Genomic DNA, 21396 nt, shown 5'->3' on the forward strand with positions numbered 1-21396 from the left:
AGAAAAAATTCCAGCTCTGATGCTAAAGAGTGGAAGAATGTCAATTTTACTTCTAGAAGACTATTTTCAAGAGCACTTTTCACTACATTGAAAGAGACAGATGAAAAAGAAACTTCACTAACAAATTTCTTTGGGTGGGGTAACGTTTTCATGCACGCTCAGCAACTGCAGTATTTTCTAACCATCTGATTGCACAAAATTTCTTGGGAAAAAGCTCTGATCCAGTTATTCTAATGTAATCTGCCCTCCATTCAGGTACATACTTAAACAAAAAGTAACTGTGCCTCAAAAAACTAAAAACGTCCCATTGTGTAACAGAAATTCCAGTTTTGAAAGCACCATGGACCGTATGAAGCCCACAGCTACCAATTTCTAGCAACGATGGTAAATCTTCACAAAAAGTGTCTGTGATATGTATTTTCAAAGCTAACAAAAATGTCCAGTTTACGTTGAGGGCATCCATAGATACTTAAAATTTAATGCACCTGTCTGTATAATCTGAACGTGGGAAGCACATGCTGCAGCACGTCACGTCAGCAGGATAACAGACCTTCTTGAAACAGTTTGTATCACGTGATTTGATGCCACTTCCGAATCCGATGGTAAATAAAAGAAAATGGACGTGGGAACTGTTCGTTATTTGCCATTCAAAAATAAAAATGGGAGGGGATACACATGATGCCACGTCAATGCAAGCTGATCAATAAACAAAAAACGTATTGCCAACTACAACCTACCAAACAAAAATTCCCTGATTTTTAAAAAAATTCCCTGATTTTTCCCTGATTATTCCCTGATTACAAAATTCCCTGATATTTCCAGGTTTTCCAGGTTTTCCAGGGTCAGTAGACACCCTGTCCATATGAACACGTGTCTGGTTACTTTAATTCAAATAAAAGATTGCATACTAGCTATCTACCTAATTAGTTTGATTATTCTGATTAAAAAATGGAATTTAATCTGGGCACTTTTGATTATTATCTTATTGGCTTTTCTGGGCCCATCTTGGATCATTTTATGATTGTTGTGTGTTAATGTTTTGTACACTTAAAATTTATGTACCTGACTAACATATGACATTTGTGATAACTAGGGGTAGTCAAATTTCGTTAATGACGAAATCGCGAAATTTTAAAAAAATCACTTGCACATGATGTGTAATACAAATAACCTTACTTGGTAGTGATAAGACGTTAATATACTGCATTTCGTTTTAACGAAATTTGCTGTGATGCGCGAAATCCGTAGTTTTTCACGAAATATGACGAAATCGCGATATTCGCGCGAAATTAACCTTTTTTATCGCGAAAAATCACGTTGAATCATTCTGGAACTTGCACAAAACGTTTATTATTCCAAGAGGTTATATGTGAGACGTCATCTTTGCTTTTGTTTTTCTCTAGCACCCATAGAGTAGAGCGTGGCAATAAACATTATCACTTTAGCTACTAGTGGACAAATCACAGATGGCGTTGGTAGTTACGAGTGTCGAAATGTTCTATGATTTTGTTTTCACGAGTGCGTGTCTGTCGAGTTTAAGTGCTTTATTTCCGAGTGGATGCAATTTGTCTCTCTTCCGCATCTATGATCGTTTTCCGTTGAAAGTTTTTGTGTCATTTTGGTCATATTACCGTGGTCACTGGATAAACGTATAAAATGCCGAAAGTTGTGTTTTCGAAAGAGCTGAAGGATTTTACGTAATCAGTAAAGAAAAAGGCATCATGATGTGCAAGTTCTGTAATGTGCAAGTCGACTGGAAAATAAAATACACGTGTGAAAACACTGTAAATTTCGAGCATCGCACAAGGTGAACAAAGCATCGGGTTCTGGAACTAAGCGTCAAGTTACTCTAGAACCATATATTTCACGAATGAAAATTATTACATCCAGACGTACGCCTACTCAGTCTCCGTCGTCGCACACGTTCCTACGAGACGTAGAAGGCCATAAAATGGCAAAAATGACATTATTTTGCCGACCGCAAATGCGTCTGGTGACGCAATCGTCGATAGGCCTTAACTCAATCTTCGTTCCTTTCTCTGAATCGGCCAAACGCAGTCCAGAAAAATAGCGTCACTTCCATATTAGCCAATCAAATCATAACTTTCAAAATGCTATTTGTTGTATTTGGGCGTCCTAGCCGAGGCGACTATTTATTTTCGTAGTTGTCACGGCAATGCACGATAATAAATGCCGGCCAAGAGTGCCAACATATACATGAACAAATACCGCACACGCAGTTGAGGCGGTGAAAAAGTAAACAAAAAAAAAACAATACTCTGTACTGTTGAATAAGTACAGTGTTTTGGTGGGGACTAGTTTGCAGGAAATATATAATAGCTGATTTTCAGAGATAGGTAGTCAAAATGGACTTGAGCCACTAACGTTTATGATCAGTTTCCGATTTTTTTGTATGTAATCTTGAGAATTTTAATTACAAATGCAGCGTGCTAAATTTTAGATGTGAATGTACTTCAAAATATTGTTTTTGATAAATTTCGACCAAATAAAACAATTATTCCATCAAACATATACATGTGTATAAAATTATAATGACGAAATAGTTATTTTTTCTAACTAAACTACTTTTTTTTCACCGAAATTTGGCACCGAAATAACTTTTTTTATTCACCGAAATGGGCCTTTTTTATTTACCATTTTTCATTGGCCCTAGTGATAACTAGTGCTTTGTGGGAAAGGAACCTTTGAGTCGGGAAATTTTAGGGTGGAAAAATTTTTTAACTGCAGGAAACGAGAAGTGGATCGGGAAAAAAATCCATTAAAATATATTCCACCTTCCAATTTTGTATATTGTAAATATTTTTTCCTGCAGGAAACGGGAACTGGATTGGGGGAAAAAAACAATTGAAATACCCTGTTTAATCACATAATCTTCGCACTCATATTTTATGGCATCAAAATTTGGATTAAAAAAACCTCCCGCATAAATGTCGCATGTTATTTTTGGTCGCGCTATTAGATTCCCAGCTCTTTGTGTAGGTATTTTTTCCATATAAAACAATGTACTTTAAAGTAGAAATCTAATATTCATTCAGACATTACCACTTATTTAGGTAATTAACGGAAATACAAAGTTGTCTGATGTGTAAATTTTCTTTTATATACTTTTTTAAACGTAATAACCTTTATCTGTTTGTTTGCGTCACCGCAGTGTACTGCTTATAAAAATGTAGCCAGCGCTAGTTGGCATCATTAATGTTTGTTTGTGTTGCTTCCTGTATAGAGCGCGGATACGTAGTCGAATATCGATATCTCGCCGATCGCATGCAACGAGCGCTCTCTGTCGAGTGCCGAGTTAACTACATTTAACGGTCCGCACTCTTTCGTGGTTAAGTTTGTACTACGACGAAAGTTACGCGTTAGTTCAGGCTCACATTAACATTTTTTTTTCTATTTAAAGTTGAAGAAAGGTTTTTGCTGCATGACTTATTAATTTAAATTGTTTGGCGTGCTCTTGTATATGCCACTTTTTTAAATAAACGTACTTTCCATGTATGGGTTTTGTTTTTATGAATAACCTTACCTAACAAAAAAAAATTTCCCCCCAAAACATTACAGTCCTACTTTTCAAACTCAATTTTAGTATAAAATGTGAGACGACTACGCGATAAAACACTGTATATGCCACCTGCCAATTTTATATATTGTAAATATGTTTTTTTTCTTTAGTATCCTTTAACGTAGTAAAATATAAATTAGGCCTAAAAATTAAATAAGAATGTAAATACTAAAACAATCAAACAAACTTATTAAGATTTATTTTGATTAACATAAAACACTTAAGTAATATAGCAAATCTTCTCAATATTTGGTTCTCATGCTGAGTAATGGTCCCTGAGGATGCTGGAAGGCATTCTCCCACCAAGGCATAAACACTGTTAGGTCATTTAAAATCCATGGGCAGAGGTTACCAGACAAATGCACTAACTGTTTACAAAAATTAAGAAACAATATTAAATTATATAAACCTTTTAATTAGTTACAGTAGAACCCAGATTTAACGAAGTGCTATGGTTACCGAAAATGTTTACTCTAAATCTATGTTTCGTTAAATCCGATTTACCGATTTTCAATGACCCCCGCACTCATAATCGCGTCCCTACGTTTCCATATCGTAGACAGGATCGACGCTTCTATCTTGTGCTGCCGTGCTATCTCAGACTTTGTCAACTTTCCACCTTCAACATTATTGATCTCGCTCGTACGGCCCCCAGTTCGTACGTACACCTCGGTCGTACATACAGATTTTCAGAAACCGTGAAAAATGAGGCATAAAATAAAAATAAAAGTTTAAAAATATGAAAAGTGTAAGAAATACGTTAAAGTTTATTAAAATACAGTCGCAACCTGCAGCGTTTATAACAAATACGAGCTACATACACATTGCGTCACAATAAAAAATTTAAAAAAAAAAAAAAATGGCTGCAAATTGATGGAAATTTACCGTCAATAGCACGCCGTAGGCGGAGAAAGGTCATTGTACTCGGTCAGCTGCTGTTGCGGCGCGGCGTAGCCGCCGGCTGGCTCTCTTTGTTCGCTGAGCTGAGTATAACCCACTCTACGCTCCACCTAGACTCATGACCTTCCATCAGCTTAGCTTAGCGGAAAAAAATGAAAGCTCCACCGCCCGTGTCCCAGTTTTGTCCAGTTCTAATACCAGTTCATTGGCATACGCACCAATTTTCTCGCTGCCTTGACATCTTCAAATTTACCTTCATCTTGATGTCTTGATACCAATGATTAATTATTTACAATCCCCAGAAATAAATAAATAGTAAATAAAGTCATGTACCAATAAAAAACCTAAGCAGGTCGTCAACAGGCAGTGTAGTCAATTCCAATCGCAATCTGTAGTAAACATCCAAGAAGAAAAGCAAAAAATCAAGTCTGGACAGCACTTATAAAAAAAGTATTCCAAAAACTAAACACTGCGCACAAAGCTCTTACTGAGAATAATAGAGCTCTAGCAAACCATATGTATTCGGTACTGAGTAACGGGTGCGTCATCTAGTAACGAGTAACGAAACTTTACAAACGGCTGCATCTCGTTACTCGCATTTTTCGTATGTAATGTTTTACGCATGCGCACGCATATTCGATGAATTTGCGTTAAAAAGAACGATGTTTGTTTATTAAGTAAAGTATAATTTGGAAATTCGTCGTCAAAGTTTTTTACTGTTTATTAAAGGTATTGTGTGTGTATACAAAGTTTATATTGGAACAAAAACAATGTAAGAAAGTATTGTTTACAAATTAGAAATATGTATTGTTTTTGTTTTTTATTATCACATATTTTCACGTTTTTTTGTTCTTATCTTAAAAGAGATACAGTACAGCACCCCTCAACCGGAATCAATGGGGGGAGGTTTATTCCGGTTATGAGAAAATTCCGGGTAAGGGGAGTTGCGGAAGGGCCGGCCTCCGGGCCGGTTGAATGACCTTCATTTAAGCAAGCTGACAGGCACGTGTTTCTTATCTCTGCGGGTGGGTGCGTGCGTGAGCGAAGGGGATGAAGAAGAGGATTCGGGGGAGGTAGTAGGACTACAGCTGCAGTGTTGTGTTACTTCTGTGTTGACGTGCTAGTGATTCACACTTCCTGGAGAGTGTATAGTCACTGCCACGCACTGTTTACCTTTCACATACACAAGAATAACACTTCAAGCATCTCGTTTAAAAACACAGAGATAGAGAAATACAGGTAAATGTAGACTGTTTAACCATATATTAATGTATAAATATGTACCTAACACATATTTGTACACTAAATTATTGTCTATAAACTGAAAGCATCACACGCAAAAGCAAAAAAGCCTCGTTCCAGTGTGGAAATGTTTTAATTTTTTTTAGAAAATTAGTTCCGGATATCGGGAGTTCCGTTTGTGGGAATTACGGTCGAGGGGTGCTCTACTGTAATATAAAAAAAGCCGCTCTAATGAGATTTAATTGTTTCTTGGTTAACAAAAACTGATAATTATCAAATATTGTTAATTGTTAATATTCTTTTTATTATTATTTACGCGACGTCATACTGTACGCGTACGCAATACAATTCGATTCATTGCTGCAACATAACATAGCATGTTATGCGGTATCAGAAGTAACGAGTACTAATTGTTATAGTAACGAATACATACGGGTACGCTTTTTTCTAGTGGTGCACCGATGCGGATACCGATGAATCGTAATCGGCGATTATGGGTACTTACCGATTAATCGTAATCGGCGATTATCTTAACGATTACTTTGCCGATTATTTAGGTCCCAAGCGTAATTAAGTAGGTTTTTACCGTGTAATATTTTGTTACACATTTTAGGACGAAATACTGTATTTGTATATATTACAAAATTCATCTAACTCCGTCATATCATGATTACAGATATTTCGTTGAGTTTAATAAATCTCATTGCCTCGAACAATAAAAAACACATTTTTCCTACACGTTTGTTTACGTTTCGTCTTTTGTTCTGTCTTTTGTCTAGTGGCCTTGTACATTACCTATTAGCCAGAGACGTAAAATAGATGGCACACAATCAAAATACCACAAGCAGTTGCAGTCGATTCTATGACAATCGATCTTTTCGAGTCATAGCTGTTCAAAATCGTGGTCCCGATACCTTCTAGAGTTTTATCACTGCATTTTACCAACTCGTTATGGGTGTCTTTGGTAACATTATCCGTTGCTGTGTTATTTGTATGTGACGTGAAAAGTGAAAAAGTATTTATAATTTTATATATTTAGTCAACATAAATAAAATCACATGTGCTAGAATTGGTTTTGAGTTTTATATATATAATTATAGTGAGATGGCGAGTAGGGAGAAAAAAAGTGAAATGTGGAAACATTTTTCTATAAACTCAAGTGAAAAAAATAAAGCAACATGTTTACATTGCTAAACGGTAATTTCTCGATGCAACCTTATGTGATAGTCGATAATAATGCTAGTTTTCCGCAACAAAAACTTACCCATTGTAAATTACAATTATTAGACTGTAGTTCAAGTTCTTTACAATAACAAATATAAATAGAAGTGAATTAATTTTACACTTTGCAATGACTAAATAGTGCATATTATATATTTTTATACTGTTATTATAACTGTATTCTCAATTTTACCTAATCTTTTTTGGGAATAAAAATTTTTGTGTGCATTATTACACTTAAAAAAAATTTGTTTATTATAATCGGTAACTGAATCGGTATCGCCGATTATTGCTCTCATAATCGGTAATCAAATCTGTAATCGGTAAAGTCATATCGGTGCACTACTACTTTTTTCGTTACTTTTACACCTCTAGAGAATAATGACAATGGCGTATTGGTGTGACGTGGTCACAAGTTGAAAAAACCTGGAGGATGGGAAAGGGAATATTTGGAAACGTGTGATTATTGGCTAGCACTGTTACTATGCGGGCGTGATTAGAAGCTAACGTGGTGAGTCAAGCCAGGGATAGAGAAGGGGGAAGGGGATGAGGACAAAGAAACCCTTCATGACGTCAAGTGTCGCGGACAGTCTATCTATCCAGGCGTGCGCAATGGTGCGCAATGGCACGCACCTACGCAATTCAGTTACAGCGCCTGGAGTTTTTAAGCAATTTGAACAATTTTTTTAAATTTTTTCGTATTTGGACAGATGATGCAAAGGCACATATTAATATATAGTACCTCCATTCTATTACTGACACCACAGAGTGTATTTTTTAATAAGATTCCATTACAATTTACTTTCATTTTTTGGAAATCTATATTATTATTTTAATAAATTGGTGTTTTTTGATGGTTCCTGAAAACCTTTACGTTAAAACGCTGTTTTCGTTAAATCCGTGTTCACAAAATGGGGGTGCTACTGTATATTTAATATTATAAAAAGAGGTGATATTTCTTCGGGGTATGGAGACAAATGAATAAAATAAAAGTCTTTCGAGGCTAATACCTAATATAAAAATATAATTACATCGACTCACAGTGACTAAATGTTTTTGGGCTGACAGTTGTTTCTAGGGATGTCCCGCTCCCTAGTTTGGTAGCTGCCCTAATTTTGAATTTGACAGTTATGATAGTTATATCCCACGACAGTAAGCAAGTGCTTGTTTACCTGTCGTATATCTGTTGTGTTTGATACATTTATAGTCATTTCTTGTAATTGAGACAAGCCCTTGTTAAATTATTTTAGATCATCTAACTGTATTGTTTTCTCTTAGTATAACTTGTTCATATTCACTATGATAGTAATTTTTTAAGTGCAGTTTTTTTTTTCATTTATCACTTGCGAGGCATATCATTGTTTAGTGAAAATATGAAATACTGTGGTTCATGTTCAGATTAATGTGCACTTTTGTATGCATAAGCATATTTGCCTTATAGTCATGTCTATAATCAATAAGGTCTAACTACTTTATAATGTGGTTAAAGTTCAACCATGTTACATTGTTTTATCGCATAATCGTTGCACCAATATTTTAGAGAGTCAAAATTTGGAAAGAAGAATTCCTCACATAAATGTTGCATGAGGTCCCAATGGAAAAGAGTCCGAGCCCTTTTTTGTAGGTAGTAAACGTGATAAAGCATTGTGCAACAGCAATCAGTTTTCAAGTTGCTGTCAGGCAGTGTGTTAGTCATAATTGGAAAATAAGAGTAATTACAATTCAATTTCCCGTCCAATTTGGTCAAATGTTTCAGTCCTGTCATTTTCTCAACAAGATAAATGTTATTTTTTTCCATGTTAAGTTGCCAATAACTTTCTTTTCCCATACAAAATTATGCATTATAAAGTTGAAATCTATTTTTCATTCAGCTATTACTGCTTACTTATTTAATTAACAGAAATACGAAGTTGTTTGATAATTATAATTTTCTTTTAGAGATGTTTTCAAACGTTATATCCTTTATCAGTTTGTTACCGCCGATGTCCGTATAGTGCGCATGCATGTAGTTGAATATCAAAATTACCGTGTTTACTCGCATAATCGTCGCACTTTTTATTCTAAAATCAAGTTTCAAAAGTAGGGGTGCGACGATTATGCGGAAATTTTTTTTTTGTTAGATAAAGTTATTCATAAAAACAAAACCAATTCATGGTATTAAGTTTATTTAAAACGTGAAGTATAAAAGAGCACGCCAAACAATTTAAATTAATAAGTCGTGCGACTAAAACCTTTCAACTTTAAATAGAAAAACAAAATCTGTGATCCAAATGCAAGCCAAACGAACTCGTAACTATCGCTATAGTAAGAACACACTCCACGGAAGAGAGTCGGTCATCAGATGTAGTTACCTCGGCACGCGACAGAGTGCGCGTTGTATGCACTTGGCGAATTATCGATATTCCACTACGTGTGCACGCTCTACACGGGAAGCACGGATTGCAACGAGCGCTGGCTACATTTTTGTAAGCGGTACACCGCTGCGACGCAGACGAAAAGATTAACGTTATAACGTTTTTAAAAGAAAATTTACGCATCAGACAACTACGTATTTCCATTAATTACGGTAATGTCCGAATAAATATTACATTTTTATTTTAAAATACCCACGCAAAGGGCTCCGAATCTAATAGCGGAACCAAAAACATCATGCGACGTTTACGCGAGAGGTTTTTTTAATCCAATTTGACGCCCAAAAATATGGGTGCGACAATTACGCGAGTGCAACAATTATGTGATTAAAAAGGGTAATAGATTGCTGATTGCAAGCAACGTGCACGCTGTCTAGAGCTGAGTAAGCTACATTTGATAACCTGCACTCTTTCGTGGTGTGTACTATGATGATAGTTATGCCTTCATTCCAGGTCACATTCGGGTCATGATTTTCGTTTTTCTATTTGAAGTCGAAACAAATAATTTTTAGTTACATGACATATTAATTTAAAATTTTTGGTGTGCTTTTGTATACTATACTTTTTCAAATAAACACACCTTCCATGAATAATTTTTGTTTTTATGAATAACTTTAACTACACAAAAAAATTTTTTTTTTTTGCATAAAGTTGCACCCTTACTTTTCAAACTTGATTTTAGTATAAAATGTGCGACAATTACGCAATAAAAACTGGTACCTATGCATGGCCTTAAATGCCTGGTTGTTAATATGTCTTATAAATAAAAAGGCACCTATGAATTTCCTTTACCTCCTGTTTCACACTACTAGGGTTTCCACTTCCATTTTCCATGTACTGTATCAAAACAGGACACGCAATTCTTATTATTTTCTGTGCCTCTCGATACTTGCAAGGGCCTGTAACTTAATGGCAGCCTTTGCGGACCATTGGCAATGATAGAGCTAATACACAAGATCCTTTCTACAGGTGTCTACTACCAATAAAAATAAAATTAGAGACAAACACTGTACAGGTTGCACCAGGGCCTCTAAGGGTCTCCAAAACCTGGTTTTCATGGTAACTTAAAAGTAATTCAATTTTTTAATGAACAACAAATATTTGTGGGAATGGAATATCCACAAACGGTTGAATTTTAAAAGAGAAATCTGAACAAACAGCGCATAACCTAGGTGTCATTTTAATGATTCATTTTTATATAGCATCTGATCTGTACCATTTCCCGTTTTCCCTGTTAACCCTCTTAGTGCCAGCCCCTGCTAGGATGGTAGTGCTAATAGTGACAGTTTAATTTTAATAACTTTTTAACCTTTACTGTTATAACTATGAAATTTTTACTGTTTATAGATAAATGTTTTCTTTTGTCACTTCTCATGTTTAAACATAAAAATTATCCTATTTTATTTTTGTTTTTTAAATAAAAAAATTAATATTATTAAATATTTTTTATGGACTGTAATGTGGATAGGGAGTATTTTTGACAGTAATATTCTTTGATTTGAATTTTTTTTCAAAAATTTAATTTTTTTCTATATGATAATAATGTAATTTTTTCCAATATTTATTGTAATAATAATTTTTTGAAAAAAAAATTGCTTTTCTAACTGTGTGACAAATCAAATGAAATCTTCTCTTAGCGTAACTCCAACTATTTAGTGTATTTTGAATCTTTATAATTTTTTAATATTTATAAGTCTTTTATTAATGTATTTAAAAAGTAAACAATGTTATTAAAAAATTATGCATAACTATTGTATGCCTTTATACAAATTTAGGTGAAACTGACTCAAATTTTAGAAGAAAAAATATTGTCTTGGTTTGATCAGCATTTTGCATTATCACTTTTTTTTTTCCAATTAAAAATATAAAAACTGCTGAGCGTATCTATTGGTTTCCTTTACCAGAAGATGTAAGGAAAAAGTTAACATTAGCTGGAAATATGCTATGGGCTTCGAGTTTCGAGGTGTTAAATGTTTTGGTCCAGCATTTTCTAAAAACTGGGGTATGTTGCATTTTGGTGGTGATAAGTTTTCACAAGAAGACCAGATTATATTATTTACGTCAGTCTGTTCATTTTCATCCGATGAATCACTTGAACTATCGCCTGAATTCGTATGAAGTGATGCACCAGCTGGAATATAATTACCCGCAGCCACTGGAGTAAGTCTCGGTGTGTTTGAAGTATGTAGATGGTAAATGCTCTTCCTCATCAGTACTTGTATCGTTGTCGCTTGATATATCACTTTCACAAATATCACTATCAAGCGAATAAAAATAGTTGAGCATTTCTTTGTCATCTTTACCAGCAATGTAACTTCTTTTCCGAGACATTATTATGAAAACGAGAACAAAAGCCTTGATCGCACAAAGTTTCGCGGTATTATTAGTTTGAAACAGAGTTAACATCACTTTCCACTGAGAAATATGCGGAAAAACGTGTTTACTATGACTAGTACAATAATAATTTTCAACGCAGAATAACCAACGGTATATAAATCATACGCAATTTGTAATATCCATGAAACTGGTAGTTACATATATCGTTTACCTAAAATGAACCATTGTTGACATAACTTTGAAAAAATACATTTGTAGAAATTGCTGGGAAATAGTTTCATGATATAAAAGAATTAAAATAAAGAATTTACAAAAGACAATTTTTTTTTCAAAAGGAAAAGTGTTTCTTTAAAATAAAGAAATGCAGCAAAATGCTGTTTCTTATGCTGTGCGATGTCCAGCAGTATGACACTCATACTCTCTGTTGTGAAAAAAAAGAAATAAATAGTAGGGCACTTTCGCTACCTGTTTACAGAAAAAGGAACTAGATAGTAGGACACTTCATTAGACAAAGGTAGAATGCACTGCTAGTAACAAAAACTGTCTTGAAAACGGGGGAAAAATCGGGTCAATTTTTCGGCCCTGGTTATTTTCGCACAATAAGGCAAAGCCGATTTATCGGACTTTGGCACTAAAATGGTTAAAAAGGTTTTTATGATCCAGTCCCTTGAAAAAGTCTTAACAGGGTTTTCCTCTATTTATGAGTACTCTTTCTTGTTGTAACTAGCTAGTGTCAGATAAGTGTGTGCTGCTCATTTGGAGACAGTACTTGCATAAATCACTTTCCACTTTCTCTTTTTTCTCAGTTGCTCTACACATGACTCACCTGTCCATCGGCTGGTACCTATCCACGTAATGATCTCCGTACGGCCCGGGGCCATTCTGGTATCCGTCGTCGTAGCGGTCGGGGGCTGCTGGACCGTAGGGTGGAACAGACGGCCCACGCATCGACTCTCCTGCAACAACACGCTCACTTCGCACACACACTCCCAGCCACAGCACTGCATGCACGCACATTGAAGTGCTCTCACATTGAGGTGGCCATTTCCCGACTATTCAACCTTATTCCACAAATGTAACTTTTCACAGACAAGTGAGCAAACAAATGTGGTTTAAAACCCAGTCTTTTCTTTCATGGGTTTTTAAAAACAAACACATAATTTACCGTTCTTTTAAGGTATGACTACAACTAAAACTCCAGGAAATACATGACAATAAATTAAAGAATAAATGACTCGTATAAATACATAAGTGAAAGGTCTTCATTACAGCAAGCTGGACATCACACAGAAGCCAGGTTAACGACTATACCAGAATATTGAACGTCAATAGAATTTTATACGAAAATACCAATGAAAAATTACCAAATAATATGTAAAGTACATGTGCATAGAATACACAAGCCTAATAACACGTATTAACTTACAATGCAGAATAATTTATTAAAATCGCCGGGCTTCCTTATTGTATTTTGGCTGAATAAATCAATACTTCAAAAGGGCACATATGTCTTATCACCAAAGGAAGCACAATAAAATCACTATAATCTTTAATCAAGCAGAATGCACAAAGTCTATTTACGTGGTTTACTGTTAGAAAATAAAAATAAATTCACTGTTGCATATTTTATTAACGAAGTTTATCTTCCATAGCTTCTTACAGTAAAATCAAATAATATTTTAAGTAGATAAAAATTTGTTTCAGTTGTCACAACGCACAACTTTCAACATATAAATTTTATTCATTGCAACTTTCAGCGTAGTTTTCATAAAGATGCCCCAATCTTGGTCAATATTACTGGTTACCACCGTGAGTTACATCCATCGGCACATTGTTTTGTTAATGCTGATAAGTCGGTCAGTTTTACTTGGTACAGTAGAAAGAGGGAGAGCTCTACGCCACACAGGAAAGGTTCAGTTAAGCAGTTGACTGAGAAAGGACACAGCGACCAACTCGACTGATACCAGCCGAGGTGCAGCACCTCTTCAATCCAGTCACAAACCCAGCTAACTAGTCCCGGGGTTCCTCAGTGGGACTAATTTAGCTGAAAAAATCCATTTATTTTGAAACTTATCCAAAATAGCATTTATTTTGAAAATAAGCAAAAAATAGCATCTAAGGAATAATTTAGCAAAAAAAAGTAACATCTATAGATATATGATAATTTTTCCAGTCCCTACAAAATCCCCACAAGGACATCGCAAAATACTTAAACATCCTAATGGATTGCAAACTATTGTAGCAGATCCACATAGACTCGGAGCAAGGACAGGTTCACAGCAGTTATGAGAGTGCATCAGCAGTGTAGTTCAAACAGACTGATGCTTTACAAAGACCTCATCCAAACAGCAAACTACATACCCCAGCATGGTTGAAACTTTCTGCCCTAACCAACTCATCTTCCAGACCATCCTCCTTGTTCTGTACTGAACGTGCCTGCTTAATGCTTGCACTACTTAACCCTGCTTGAATAAGCGAAAGAGTTTTCTCTGTGTGAATCTATGGAGGTTTTACCTGGTTATAGTATACTAATTTAAGATAGGGGATTTAGTCATTGCATCAATTACTGTCATGGCTGGCCAATCCCTAAACAAGACACACAATGGATGCTACTTACAATAGAAATTCTGTATTTTGTGTTGGTGGATGATTGAAAATTGTTTTAACCGCTTGGATTATATCTCTTCCCAAAAGTACACAATAAGACAGTTTTTATCAACACTTATGTCTGTAGGCATTCTTGGATCAAACATCGTCTATGTGCCTTTCTTTCAGTTTAATTCCAGTTTATTTTTTTCGTTATTTTCTAACTGAATGTTATTCAATATAGAAGAGGCATATATTCTTGCTATCTAAACCTACGAAAGAAGGACACTGTCATTTTAGTAGTGTAAATATTTGAAAATTGACAAAGATTTAGGGAAATTACCACTTTGAAAGACAATGATAACGTTTTAAACATGGTATACATAAGAGGAACAGATGGGGAAACAAGAGCACCAGAATATCCAGCAGTGAGCTAGTATGTAATGTAGGAATGGTTAAAAATCTCAACATGGTATACATAAGAGGAACAGATGGGGAAACAAGAGCACCAGAATATCCAGCAGTGAGCTAGTATGTAATGTAGGAATGGTTAAAAATCTCAAGACTATGAAACACAACTGAAGCGTGAACAAGACCCGAACGCACACCTGAGTCCACGAATATTTTTCACTTCTGTTCCTGGGCTTATTCCTATTGCCCAGTCACTAATCGTACAGTGGTGTTTCTGACCATGTCGCTTCACGTTCCGTCCACAAGCAGTTTAAGACAAACACAATTATTGTGCTTGGTTTTACGTACACCCCCAACCAGTTCCTGACCATCAAGAATGAACACTGCGATGTTAGAAAACGTGGTAATAATCAAGTAACAATTTTTGTTTTAAACTATAAAATGAGGAGATAACTACGTATTCAGATTTTGTCCATAACCTGTCATACCTAACAGAAAAAACATGATATTCAAATGCCATGTCCCAACATGGGTAGTGCAGATTGATTAGTAACCATTCCATGTATAGAGTAGGGTTGGGCTTAAACCATGTTTATACAAATAAATAATGTCATAAAAATAGTCTTACACAGGTAAAACTAGTAGTTTGCCCCAAAGTGAGTCACGATTAGTGCAGGTGATTTAGTACCTACTTACTTACTATCAGAACAATGGCCATAAAACACTTGAACATGTACTAAAAAATATTTACAAATAAGTTAAAAAAAAAATACAATTAAAAAAACTATAAAAGTCGGAACATTGCCTCAGACATGGCCTAACATCTAAAATATCAACTGAGACACAGACATATACTATAAAACTCCACACAATGTATACAATATACATTAAAAAAAACCAAAAATTAACCAAGGAAACAGTTTCAAGTCAAATAACACCAACCTAATAACTTTTATTTACATATACAATCACAAAACAATTACAAGAAAATCTTATTAAGTGTGTTACTATTTGTACATACAAATTAAATATAGGTATAAAATAAACAAATCAAGAAAACCTTTTGAAGTAAAATAATATTCTAATTGTTGTGGTTGCTATAAACAACCTACAGCATAAGTTTTTTTTTCCCTGAACTGAACTTTGTTTGTCCCTGGATGGTCTTACTCCCGTCGAACATCTGCCGTGTTGCGTGTGGCCTATCCTCCCAGCAAATCTTCTCAACAAGTTTTGGGCACCTCAGTCTAGACAGTGGAGTGATAAGGGTGGCACGTGATCACCACCCCTTTTTTTTTCGTGGATGTAAGAGCAACTCGAATTTTCTGGTTTGTCCGGGAACTAAGGGGAACAGCACCAGACCAAGCAGAAGCCTCAGCGAAGCAGTGGGAGCACACCTTCAAGAACGTCGTCCTACCACCGCCCTGCCACACCAGTCTCTTGTGACTGGTAAGAAGAACACTAACTTTACTCTGGAATCGGACTTTAGCCCAGTTGGCGACGAGGGATCCTGGAGTGTTGTGCTGTGGAAAGTATTCTACTTGTGTTGTGAATTGGGGACTCGTTGGGCGAGTTTTTTGTGAAATGTTGCTCTGCAGTTTTTAGCCCTGTGGGAGGTGGCTAGTAGTTTAAATATTTTGTTCCTGAACAAAAAATGTCATATTAAGTTTCTTGCCCATAAATCATCTTATTGTATTACTCGCTTGTCATAGCTCTTCTTAATTTTCAAGAGAGTTCATGTTTTTTTTTAGGCTCATGCATTGTGAATTTAAGACACATTAATTATTTTTAACATTACATATTCTCCCTTTGTAATTCACACTAGAAAATAATAATGTTTTTCAATCGCCTTGCTTGTGATATGTTAGGCTTAGTTTACAACTTGTTGATCTTTGAAAGTCCTTTGTTGACATCTCCAGGCTGTAGGCGAGGTTGAATATTTCAAGAAAGAATTACTATTTTCGATTGCTCGAGTTTTACATGTTTGCAATTGTTCAATATTTATTTGTTTTTAATAAACTGTGCAACTCTCACAACACAGTTTTGTGTGTTCGCTCTAACTCAATCCGATGTTTCCCCTCTTAATGTGGAATGCAAACTCAACCTACTGACCAAATAATACGAAACTTAGATAATTCTGCAAAATTAACGCAACTTCAGCATGTGTTTTGTCGGTGTGATTCAGAATTTGAAGAGACAACATCTAGTAGTGAATTTTGTACTACAAATATTATTTATTTAGTTTAATCCTAGTGTATAGATTTATTATTATCTTTTTTATAATAAAAATATATGTTTGTAAAAAAAATCTAATATAAGTATCTAGTCCTCAAATGCATTACAAAAATGAAGGGTCTATGACAAGAAATGGAAGTAGAGACTTCTAAATCATTGAGAGTCATAATTTGTATATGGGTAAAATTTTTATGGCAGCTATGCCACACGATTCTAGATCACATGATAGATGACAGATGGCAGGACAAGACTGGAAATGCCTCAAAATTAAAATTTTCAAGTTTGTAGTATAGCTTCCTCTCTCACTAGACCCTTCAAATTATGTCTAGTCTCAAAATAAGTAAAGTTGCTGCACATTTTTGGTATAGAGCACTCCATTCTGAATTCTTGGTTAAGTGTATTCTTTCAACCAAGAACACATTGAAATAAGAAATAAATTTATTCTAACACATTGTCAGAAGTGATATAGGACATGCTTCTTTTAAGTTGAAAATTTAGCAGGTGTTAATTAAAAACTGTAGGATAATTTCTAAGTGGCTAGTTGTTAGTTGGGAACCACTATGGCAGCAGGCAGAATAAAACCATTATATTTTTTTTATTTGTCTATCCTTAAATGTGCATTATAAACAAATAAAATAGAAAAAAATTATACAGATAATCTCTAAAACAAAATTGTTGGAATAATGGTGGACTTTTCAAAAATGGCAAAAATAATTAGGAAAATGACTGCCCTGCATTCATAAATATTACAACCTAAAACTTTCAAATGTATATATAAGACATTGGTAAACCTTGGAGTGAAACAATAAGTGAGAAGGTCTTGAAGCAACAGGAGCTTGGGTGACAAGGGAAAATGTGTGTGTGCTCCAGCAAAGGTTATATATAGCTCATGTATAATATACTGTTATCTGCATTTGTACAATGACAGGTCCTTTATTCTGCAGTCTATTGTTCGGCACTTTCTGCAATACAGTACCAATCCATGCTCACGTTCAGTTTTCTCAGGAGGTTTACAGTCGCAGACTCAACTTCTAGGACTCATTACTGCGTAGCTGGAACTTTTAGTTCACAAATCCAGCAAAATCGCTAATTGCGATGGCAGAGGTTTCGAACGTGCGGGATTGAAACCTTCTACTGTACCGTAAGCTCAGCACTAACTACCTAAAACGATACAGTAAATATATATAATTCAATATTTCTGCATTTCAAGCTTTCTCTTGATCTTTGCCGTCTGTAGTCATCACTTTTGATTTTCTTTAATTTCCTTTCTTCTGGTCAGTTTAAGCAACTGCTATTGGCTGTGAGTGTTCCTTGCAGGCAGCACCATTGACTCGCTCACCTCCAGATCTCCTGCAAGTCCAACTGCTTGGGTCACCATCCCTTACTTGCCATGTGCAACAAGAACGTAAAATGTGATCTTTAGAAACAGAGAGGCCTAATGAAATATTTCCCTTGCACGTCTTGAAGAACTGAAGAACTGCGCTTCTCGTCTGGCTCGTAATACTATCTAGAACTCATCCAGTAAGGTCTTGTAACACTCCAGGACGCTTAACAGAATGCCTGCAAGCTTGTGTAGATCTGTATTACTGGGCCAGACAGTATGTTGTTTGCTGTGAATATTTATAGACAGTGTTACTCTTAAAGTAAAGGTGATGTGCATGTGCACACACACTCACTAACTCACATTGTATTAATACTTTCATGACTTGCATAACTCTTAGGGTTTTTAATATTAAAAATGTATAGTAAAACTATTTTTCCTTTGTTTAAGATCTAAGTTTATTGATTATTAATTCATGTTTAAAAAATATAAAAAAATTAAAAATCTAATGCACTTGTATAGGGTCAATTAGTAAAATAAGAAATAAAACAAAATAACTGAATTGTATGATCCTTTCGTAAAAAAAACACCCCCTTCCATAGTTTTAGTTTAATATACTGAAAACTGCACATAGCTAGTTCAATTAATTTTTCAAACAGCAATTTTTTAATATTCCTAGTGGGCTTAAAATACACACTACACCCACTAACATTGTTACATGGGAAAATGCACAAGATATAGACTTATTTAACAATATATAATAAGCTCTATCTGAGCAAGATGACATAATGTGATTTGATTACCATTCCGAAAGTATTTACAGTGAATTTTAATTCTGGAAAAAAATCATACAAAACAAATTATTTTCCTTAAACAATTTTCTTGTCTTGATCTTTTTTACGTGCTTTTTATTAGGTGAATATCTTAATACGTTTCTGTCTTTTATTTCATACACAAAGAATTATCAAACTTTCAATAATCTTTATTTCAGTCTAGTGAGAATCAATAAATTACACTATTTAATTTAATTTTCAAAGTTTTGAAGGAAAATAATAAAAACACTATTATGATCATAGATAATTCTGATTATTGCACTACCAATTTTAGTTCATCTCTTTGTTATTTATTTCAAAGCATCTTTAACATATTAATTCCATCCCTATCAGCATAAGAAGAACCAATCCCACCACCCTTTATTTTTTAAAAGTTACTTATCAATAAAATGTAATGTATAGATCTGCATGAACATTTTAATGTTTAATTATGATAATTGGAACATTGTTAAAATTACTTTTCAGGTTTTTACCCACTTATTGAGGTGAACAAGTTCTGGCGGAGAGAAGACTAGAAAAATTTAAAAAGGGACATTTTACAATACCAGTTGTATATCTTTTTTGCACGACAATAGATATGTGAAATGTATGTATTTTTTTTTATAAACAGATAAATTGTCCATATAATTTGTGCAAATAAATAAACTGTTGGAGCACAGCAGAGGCACCATTTTGGATCACTTAGTAGAAGTTCATTATTCTTCGGTAAGCTATGTTGGAAAAGTGAGGACAGAATGAGACACAATTTACCACTCATGAAACCGACATCAAACTTTTTCTCTTTACAGGATTATTTGTTCTCACTTGCTAATAATCAAAATCAAAGTTCTATAATACATGGTCAAAATGTTATTTTATTATTTGTACAAAATGATTTTTTTTCTTCGGAGTCACAGATTTGGTCTTGCGCAAGTGGTCTAACGAGGGAATAAGAAAGGAACAGTAAATAAAAGTAATCTATAGCCTACTACTTTGGATGTGTTAAAATATAACTTTATGCATCTATGGTACGAAAGTAAGGAGCAGACAGTGTCTAAAAAAACCTGTTTTGTAGCAGCGAGGTTTGCATCTACAGCATTGGCTAAATACTTATTAATGTTCAATCTCACACGACATTTTTGATGTCCTTTTCTAGTCATTACTGTTAACTTTTATTTCAGGACTATATATTAAAAAGTCAACACGATACTTCCCTTGCATTGTTGTTACTATAATTTCCAACAGATATTCACCAAGTGTAATATAAAGGCTGTTAAAAGTAGGAGAAGTAATAATAATCATGAAAGTAGACGCATATTAACTACGTCAGGGAATATTTGTTGTTAAAATGCAAGGGAGGTATTAGATTATAATTTCAGAATCAGCCCTTAAATAATAGTATTGATGAATGTGAGACAGGGCCTCAAGACGTACCTTCGCCCCAGTACCGAGTACTAGTGCTTGCAGACGCTATCTGCCAGCCAGGCCAATGCTCATTAACTTTGTTGTCAAACTGAGCCATGGGGCAACACCCTACAAGTTCCTTTTCTGAATTCAAATAGCTGGGCCATGCATTTAACTCAACTCCTACCATTATATTTACACAATTTTTATTCTTAAAAGTCTTAATTTCACAAAAAAATAAAAAAAAGTCAACATAATCGGTAAAGCTGAGTTGAGTACTATATTTAATAATCATACAATACAAAACAAAGGTCAACAAAATTTCACAAAACTATACTGTAAATTTTTTGTAGTTTTTTAGCTTATCACTAGAATGAATATCAATGGAGAAAAGACATTACCAAAAGTGAAGCAAACTGCCATGATTTTTTTGTGTGTCACTTCAAAAATGTTTCTTTACAGTTAATAGTTGTGTAATGCAAAAACCTCTTTTGAAGTCAATTTTTTTCAATCATCTGTGCTTGTGGCATGTGCTTGAAAAAAAAAATATTACACAGGGCTGTGTACATTGGGAAAACAATAACTTATATAATATCTAACATACCATATCACTAATTGTTTCCCTTGTTAGTAAAAAAACACAAGAATTTTCAGCTTTTAACAAAATTAACTACATATACTAAATAATTGATAACCCATTTTCCAGCACTGACTTTTCACCAATACAATACATATATGTATCCAACTATTGATTGTGAACAAGTGGTTAGTAGCTCTTAAACATTACACACCCTGCCACCTCACAGCCCGCTGACGACGGATCAGAGAGAGAACACAAGAACGCCAACAGCACAGTTGGATGGAGAGCATCAGACATGACGGTGAGCAGAAGAAACAAATGCCCGAGGTGCCTGTGAACTGGCAACGGCTGGTAGAGAA

General features: G+C 34.7%; 1 protein-coding gene across 5 annotated transcripts in view; it reads right to left on the bottom strand.

Moving 5' to 3' along the window:
• Nucleotides 1-21396, bottom strand: part of LOC134536713 (heterogeneous nuclear ribonucleoprotein L) — a 204046-nt gene that overhangs the window by 54243 nt on the left and 128407 nt on the right. For all 5 annotated transcript variants that reach the window (XM_063376583.1, XM_063376585.1, XM_063376587.1 and 2 more), the window contains one exon: nt 12518-12647. In XM_063376583.1, coding sequence (XP_063232653.1) covers nt 12518-12647 — 130 coding nt within the window. The remainder of the gene's footprint in view (nt 1-12517; nt 12648-21396) is intronic.

The sequence above is a fragment of the Bacillus rossius genome, chromosome 11, assembly GCF_032445375.1.
Source record: "Bacillus rossius redtenbacheri isolate Brsri chromosome 11, Brsri_v3, whole genome shotgun sequence".
NCBI classification, from domain to species: domain Eukaryota; kingdom Metazoa; phylum Arthropoda; class Insecta; order Phasmatodea; family Bacillidae; genus Bacillus; species Bacillus rossius.